The following is an 8,714-nucleotide window of genomic DNA, read 5'->3' on the forward strand; positions in this document are numbered from 1 at the left end:
AACCACTGGCTGAACTTCTGATGCATATGTCACACAAAAGTAGAAACAGCTCAGGAGTTTTGAAGTCATCATGTGATCAGTTAGATTATACCGGATTTCCAGGAGACTTGTGTGTTGCGTTCTTCAAGGTTCCACCTGCACATACTTAACTTTTTAAAAGAGATTTGCAAAGATGACCAGGCTTGAAACCCAACAATGTTAGAATAGTTATTTGCTAAATACTGACATTAGCGGCTATTAGGCCAGCCAAGATGTCTGTGTAATTGAATGATAGGTGTGCAGGGCAGGCCAGGTTGAGCCTTGAGTCAGCACATGGTAGTTCAGAGGTGATTTGCCTTTGGCCACAACAGAAAAAGCAACAGAATTAGGTCAGAGTGTTCCCTGTAGTCCTTTTGAAACACCTTTCAGCGGTTTATTCCCACTGGTTAGTAAATACATAGCCACGTACAAACATCCTAACCTGCTGTTCTGCTAATGCCAAGGTTTCTCTCAGGGACGAAAACAAACCGTGGAAATGTACGGATCTACAACCGAATTACAGTATACAGAACATCGTTTTCTTTTTGTTCTTTTTGAAGCTAAATGTTTTGACATCCTTTTTTTGGTGTGTGTGTGTGTGGGGGGGGGGGGGTATTTTCTGATTTTGCCAGCAGTGTTTTAAAGCCAGAGTAATTTTAAAATTTTGCAAATAAAGTGGAAGAAAAAGGATCTAACAATGTGTGGCTATGTATAATAAATGTTTAGAAAGTAAAAACTATCAACGCTTGTTTTAGCCTCTCAGGTGGGCCTTTCTTTTTTCTTTCTTTTATCTGATCTAACAGACTTCCTTAAAACATACCCACTGTTTGATCAGAAAACGTGTGGTTGTGTGGGATGTGCATGTGTGAGTATGAAGACACTATAGTACACTACCTATGGCCTTCCCCTTGAAGAGAGTGGGAAATTCCAAATATCACAGCAGAGTTTAACACGGAATGCAGAAGTAAATCTCTTAAAAAATAGCGTAAGTAGTTATAATATGTATCGATGTTGTACATGAGAAGTGTATGTTGTGGTTCAGAGGAAAGAGTTAGAAGCCATCATCCAGCCCTTTTTTCACGTGCTCTGTTTATTTCTAGAGTTGTGACGCAATGAGCCCACTCCTCCGCGCATACGTCACCTCGTGTCAGCGTCGTGATTGGCTCGTTGTTGTTGCTGTCGCTGCTGGTAGCGGCGGGGGCATTACATAAGCGCCGCTCGCTTTCGGTACGGTCTACTCTGCTGGAGGACAGTGACGGGGAAGGAGGGTGGAGCCCACTTCTATGTGTTTTGTCGGTCAAAACAAGCCAAGTCACAGCACTGCACCGTCCTGGAACACATAGTACTCTCCGAATTTTCCCTGCCTCGACAAATAAATGCTCAGCATAGGCATCAGAGAAATAAAACACGCGAAAAACAAGGACCATTTTGCAGACGGAAACAAAAGCGCATTGGCAATACAGCGCCCGGAGCCTCTCAATGCATACCCTCTGTGCCCGAGGAACGATGAAGCCAGAGATAAGCGCCGCCGTCGGGTTTCTGTCGAGATTCATGCGGATTAAAGGACATGTGAACGACAGACAGCTCCAGACATTCAGCCAGACTCTACAGGACATCCTGGCAGGTAAGTATCTTCCTGAACAGACGAATGTAATTTATTATTATATATACATTCTATTTAGTTGTCTCGTTTGTTTGTGAGAAGCGTGGAAAAACAGCGATATCTCTGTTTATGAGCTATTTTATGAGCTTGGTAACATATAAGCGGAAGCGCGCGGACGCGTTGCGCACGAAGATAAACAGCTGAAAACAGCGACCAAAAAAAAAAAAAAAACGACTGAAAAAGGCCGATATATATGTATGTGTGTGCTTTGTGTATACAAAGATAATCTATCTCGTAATTAATAGTTCAGTTGAATGACGGGTTATTTATCCAGTTCGTTAAAGAAAAAAAAAATCTGTTTCATGTGGCAAATCGTTTTAACATTAATTCAGTAAAACTATTTTTTTGTTGTTGTTAAAATTACATAGAATAGACTTGCTTTCTAGCCATTAAAACTTATTGCAGTAATGACCTATTAGCATTTGTCTTTGATTGTTGCTAGTCACCGTCCCAATAACTGACCAGTAGTTATATTAAATAGACTTGTTGTTTGTTAGTTTGTCTTTTATTTGTTCCAAGTGTTGCTTCTACCTTTTTTCCCAGTACTACTTCTGTTACTGGTTATTAGTGAAATTGAGAAAAGGTAATTCATATTAAGTTGCTTGGTAGTTATGTAAAAAAAGAAAATAAATGTATAATTAGATACTAGTTAGTTTTAAGGAATAGATGTTAAAATGGCGTGCCATATGTTGTGGGCAGTAAATTACATAATGCACAGCAAGTATGAAGATATCAGATGTGGGGTTGATGTCTCTCTTTTGCGTAGTAGTGATATGTTGCACACTGTGCCTGTGTTTTATTGTAATAAACGTGTAAGTAAACACCGTACTAAAATTGACCGCAACAAGCTGAATAGACAATAGAATAACATAATGATTCTCTTAACAATAATTTTATTTGCATCACTGGCTTTTACATCTTATGCTACTTTCCTTAACCAAATATTTGATCGTATGACAGAAAAAAATGCTCAAAGACAATAGTGGAATCCTTTAATCATTATATTGTCAATCGTTAGCCATAAAAATAATGCGTTCTTTTAATGTCCTTATCTTGATTTGTTCCAGCCACCCGTTGTTTTCCTGGTTTTTATTAAGATTTAGAAAACAATAAATTAGAATAAAAATATGTGGTTAAGCAGTAAAATAACAATCAAACATAAAATTAACTAACAATAATATCAGAATGGTAATACAAGTCAGTTTACATTATACACAAATACAAGTGTTTGAAGTCAGATGAGAAACTCTAAATGGTCAGTTTTCGTTGAGAACAGGCAGTTACTAAATGCTGTTTGTAAACAAATGTAGTTGAGGCCCCAGTCAGACAAAATGGCCGTCGGTGGAGGAAGGGAGGATGTGTGACTGCTTGTTACACGTGACGTATTACTGTTGCAGTGGACTTGTTTAGTTTTTCTCTTTCCTTCCCTTCTCGGCCTTTTCAACCCGACATATGTCCACACAATAGAACAAAGACTCCTCATAATATAATAAATGTGGGTTAGTTCCTTCTCCACACAGTTAAAATGTGCATTTGAGAGAGGATTGCCAGATTGAAAACACAGGTGTTGTGTAAGATCGATCTGAAAATCTGTCTCCGCTTCCTGTTCTCTAATCACATCACTAAATACACGTTCATCACGGCTTTGTCCTAATTCTCAATCTCACAGCAGGCCTCGTTTCAGAAATAACATTTCCTAATACAGCCACCGCAATGTTATTTGGATGTTGACCAGCAACATTTTCACTTCGTTAAACATTTAGTTGCGTAGTACGAGCATTGTTGCGGTTTGGGCTCCGTCCAGAGTTGTGGGTGGGTTGATTTGCATTGATCATTGTATACTAGGCTTTCAGGAGAATGGGACGTCACGTCACAGACGGCACAGAGGCGCCATTATCTAACCCAGATCTACAGGTGGCCTGCGGGGGCCTGGCCTATTTCAGAGCCACACAAAGAGGCTTGAGACCCATCCCTCTGTCTCTTGTTCTCCACCTGTCACCCAATACACAGAGCCAGAAGGGAAAGAGAACGCAATTGCGAGAAGTCGTTTTCTTTTCGGAAAATGAGTCCTTTGTGTAGGGTGTTACTTGGGACTTTTAAAAGTCATGATTTGATGTTTAGATAATGAATTTGCTGGAAATACGTGGACACAAACATTTACTAGCAAAAAGCAAAGCTGATCCATTTGGTGCTGTAATATTGAATCAAATCAGGACGCTTTGTCTTTAAGAGGATGGTCCCTCCCTCTCCAGCTGCTCTGCCAGGACTTCACCCTTTTGCTCTGGTTGTGTTTGAAGAATTTTTGTGACTCTCGGGTCAAAAGGGGATTGTGCAATCAAATGGTTCTCTCTCTCTCTGTCACGTAGGCTTCTAACACAGATGGTTAATGGTTGTTTATCTGTGTTCTACCAACGATCATTTCACACTGTGAAAAATGTCCTCACCCCTTTTTACGGTTACTTTTTGCCACAACACAAGGCCGAATTATCAGAACTTGTGTTTTCTTTTTAAAACCCTGATTTATTATGTTTAGGGTATGTGCGGCAGTTATTTATTAAGTCCTTACTTGAATTACGTCCATGTTTCCCAAATAAAACCATGAAAATGAAACTTACTGTAGTTATTTTTATTTAAAATGCTGGGTTTTAAAACTATAAATGAACATATCTAGAACTTAAGCTAAAACAACAAATAACTAACCCAAACCATTGTCTTGGTGTAGTTAAGGATGAATATAATTAAGTTACATAAATTGTAATGTTTGTTTATCGAACTATTGAGCTGCCATTTTTTTTTTTCAGCTGGTGATGGAAATTTATATATGCATGTTCATTTATACCTAAAGTTTAACGTGTTCTTTAATTTCACTAATAATTTAGTATGCTCAATTTTATGGTTTAAGATATAACATTAAACATCACAAAATTTATATTTTAATTTTGCAAAATGTAGCATTATAATTTTACATTTGTAATTTAAAACCGTTTATTTTATTTTACATTTTTGAGACTAACTTTTTGGCTATGACGCAAAAATTAGTACAAACTTAGTTTTAATATCCGTGCATTCCCAACTAAGTAAAAAAATATATATATTTTATATCAATTTTAATTGCTCTTCAATAACTTTTTTTCCCCCATATCTTAAAATGAATGCCTTTTAATGTACATTAGAATTAATAGCTATAATAAAAATGATTGATTTTACTTTAATTGTTCGACGATTGATTGTTTATAGAAATAACATAGAAACTAACACAGAATTGTAATAGTGGCCCTGACTTGGCATCCAGAATTTTAATATCTATGAATCTGTAAAAAAAGTGCAAGTTTCACAGAAAAATCTACATTTCGATCAAATAAACGAGTTTAATGTCATATATATATGTAATGTTAATTTTTTTTTTTTGTTTTGTTGACCAATAATTTTTATTTAATACTTTTATATATGCAAGATTACAAAACTTCCTCCTCCATCTCTCTCTTACAGAGCAATACAAACACCACTGGTTCCCAGACCGTCCCAACAAAGGTTCTGGGTATCGCTGCATACGCATCAACCACAAGATGGACCCTCTGGTTGGACAGGCTGGCCAGCGTATCGGCCTGAGCATCCAGCAACTCTACCTGCTGCTTCCCAGTGAGCTCACATTGTGGGTCGACCCATTCGAAGTGTCCTACCGTATCGGAGAGGACGGCTCGATCTGCGTGCTCTACGAGTCCCATCCCAGCACCAACGGAAACCCCAGCGTCTCCACTGGAAACAGCAACCCCGCCTCTTCTGTCGCCCAGGTATCCCCGATGGTGGACAGTCACATCAGCTGCAAGGAGGAACTACTGGTTATGGGCCGCACCAGCTCTGCTAAACCCTACATGATGACTGTGTCCAGCTAAATGGGTCACGGAAGTCTTTTTTTTTAAATTACAAAAAAAAAAAAAGAAAGAAAGGAGAAGAAGGAAAAAAACAGGATGTGTCCTATCGTCCAGGTGATGGAAACCTCGTAGGTTTAATTCTCACTCGTTTGGTTGTCTGTTCTGTTATTTTGTTGGATCTACCAGAGGCTTGACCCTGGAGCAGCTAATGAAGACCTGAAACATCGCCCGGCCCCCCAGCTCACTCCTACGGCGGCGGTCCTGGGACGGCTTTTTCCACCACCGTCTGCCGATGTTGACTTTGCACTTTCGCTTTCACGGTTTATGTTACCGCGTAAACTCCCTCTAAAATGTTAAGGAATTACTCTCAAATCTTGTTTTATCATTTCACTGTTCACTGTTGAGCTGAAGCCCAGACCCACCGGCAGCCGCGCCAGACCAGAGTAGCCGCTACGAGCCTCTTTTTTGCTAAAAACCTCACATTTTTGGACCACAAAGCGGTACTTTTGTCTCTTTTCTTGGTGTCTGGTATGCACCCGGGCCTTCTTTTGGGCTTCAGCTCAACATGAACAAGCTCTGCTGCGATAGAATACATGTGTCATACTGTTACCCACGCTAGCCGTCAATGGCACTGTGATGCAAAGGTTCTCATGTTTGTAGCTTTTTCTAGGGGCTCCCTCCTGGATGAATGTAATCTCATCAAAAAAGAGAGAAAAAAAAAAACTCAACGCAACAAAACATTTGATTTATTTAAGCCCCTCGTCATACCAAAATGAAATATGTAGCAAAGTTTGTTATTGTATTTGTTGACTTGGAACAGATTTGGTCTTTCTGCCAGGTTTAGAAAAGACGTTGAATGCACTTTGACATTTTAGACTGTGTGGGATGACGTTTCGAATCCACCCAGCTGCATTCCATCGTGTACCTCCTCATTCGGGTGTCGTAATTCGCTTTCTCTGCTTGCAATATTTCTGAAGGCGCTTTAATCCTGGGTCGTTCTCTCTAGCCGTTTTTAACCTCTTGAATGACTGATTGAGGCTGTCAGAGATTAGTTCTCTGTCGAAGGCCAGTACGTGACAAGAGACAACAGAACAGCATCAAAAATCTGACCAATGTTTCCCATCTTATCGCAGAATTGCAGGGCCAGTGATGCTCGCTTGTTACAGAGGGTCTCCCGACACACTTTCCAGCCAGTCGTCATCGGTCTCAGTCTTAACTAGGAGTGCGCCGACAAAACATATCACCTCCCTCTCTTGGCCTGGCGAAGGAGGGGGTAGGACCCTCAGATCAGGGCAGCTACAATCTTCTCCAGCCCCCTTCTCGCAGACCGGAGGAGAGTTTTATGCCAGCACATAAACTGAGCGCACTCCAAAACCTACTGAGCCTTACGTACTGGGCTGAGTCGGGACGGGAAGAGACATGCAGAGTTCTCCTGGTTCTAGCCAATTCTGTTTACGTTGGTGCGATTGGGTAGAAATAAGCGGCTTGCAGGCTTTGCGTGCGAAGGGCTGGTCTTGCCTCAGCCGATAAATTGCAGAGACAAGGTGCTGATGATCAGTCCTATGTGTGCTAATACTTTTGAACCTAGAGGACCATGGGTAACACCGGGTTGTCGATGCACTGCCGTCCCTTTATATGTTGTTTTGGTCCATTTTAAAGAAGCGGAGAGGCGTTTTTAAATAAATTTGACGTTTTAAGTATGGGTCGAACCTTGATATTTTAGATGCAGTTCGCCATCCCACCCTTCTGAATGCTTTGAACTCAGACAGACGGGCCCCTTCGCCTGATGGTTTTAATAGTAAAGCTTTTTAACCTCATTCTGGTGATCGTAACCAAATTGGAACAGACAAATCGAGTGCTTTTTAGATCTGCAGCTTTTAAACTACTTTACCCCCTCCTCCACCGAAATAACATCAGCAAACCATTTCCACTCTCCGTTTCAGTTCGGAAAGCGTTTGCACACAAGTTTTTAGTATTGTCGTGAGTCTAAACTCAAGTCTACTCGGAGGCAAGAGCACATGAAATGCACTAATAGGTTTAACTTTGAAGTTATGTGACTTTGAGACAGACGCGTCTCAATTGGAATGTATTGCCAAGCTCAGGCCACAGACATTCATTGAAACCCTTTTGGATGTGCAGGTTAAAATGTGAAAAACAGAAGGGAATGATTGGGTTGGGAATTTATGTCGGTTATTTCAGAAGTGATTCACGTTATTGCCACTTTCACATCTGAGGTGGTTCCATATTTGTAGAATGTATTGTTATTGTACAACATATGGTAGAATAAGTACATAACCATACATATGGGAAGTGCCAATAATTGATATTTTGCTGTGTGTAGACGTGTTCCTTTTTGTATTTCATATTTTAACATGAATTCCTCTTTCATAAGTGAAGCCATTTGTGTTAGGAGTGTTGGAGAGGACCAAAGTTGTTTTGGTAAAAAAATATATCAGTTTCCATGCTCTGTGATGATAGACTTTCCTTTTTTTTTCTATTATCTTTTCTTTCTTTTTTTTTTATTAAAACAAAAAGCAGAAAAAGAAAAAATTCTGAGCAACCCAAGATAAAGCTGTCTGTATCTTGTGATTTCTCTCGTCTGTACATCTCTTGTGTTCATTCTTTTCCTCATTCTTGGGTATGTTGTGATGAACTGCTGTAAATTTGTACAGTTCATGTAAATTGATTGTGCGGAAGTTGTACAGATTTCTATATTTTAGAAGAAAAGTTTTTTTTCTCTGTAATAAAAGATTTCCTATCTTGGCAATGTTTCCCCGTGGACCTGGTCTTATTCTTTATTAAAACATGCTCACAATCACAGTACATTAGGTAATTCCTTGTGCTTTTTGGAAGATATTTAAGATAACTGCACTGGGATAGTTTTGTATAACGGACCTGAGTATGCATCTATATGCCAGACATTAGTAATAACATAACCTTGATGTCACTGACCTGCTTTTCTTATCTTTTTTTTTCCTGCGTTAGGACAAAGAAAGGAAGTCTGTATAGACTTCAGTAGAGCATGTTTCTAGCTTGGAAAAATATTAGACATTAACCTGCTTAAAGTTAATTATAAATGCCCACCGTTACTTATTAAAAACATTAACAGCCAGTCAGAATCCATACAACTTTAAATAGCATGAGCATATAAAGTGGCAGAT

The 8,714-nt window shown here is 39.5% G+C and overlaps 1 protein-coding gene across 1 annotated transcript; it reads left to right on the top strand.

Moving 5' to 3' along the window:
• Positions 1-1,228: 1,228 nt before the first annotated feature.
• LOC113065443 (protein BTG1-like) lies at positions 1,229-8,324 on the top strand. Its single transcript, XM_026236685.1, has 2 exons — positions 1,229-1,642; positions 5,171-8,324. Exons 1-2 carry the CDS (start codon positions 1,498-1,500, stop codon positions 5,572-5,574), a joined length of 549 nt encoding a protein of 182 aa, XP_026092470.1. The 5' UTR covers positions 1,229-1,497; the 3' UTR covers positions 5,575-8,324.
• The last annotated feature ends 390 nt before the right edge of the window (positions 8,325-8,714 follow it).

Source organism: Carassius auratus, chromosome 4 (genome assembly GCF_003368295.1).
Source record: "Carassius auratus strain Wakin chromosome 4, ASM336829v1, whole genome shotgun sequence".
Lineage (NCBI taxonomy): Eukaryota > Metazoa > Chordata > Actinopteri > Cypriniformes > Cyprinidae > Carassius > Carassius auratus.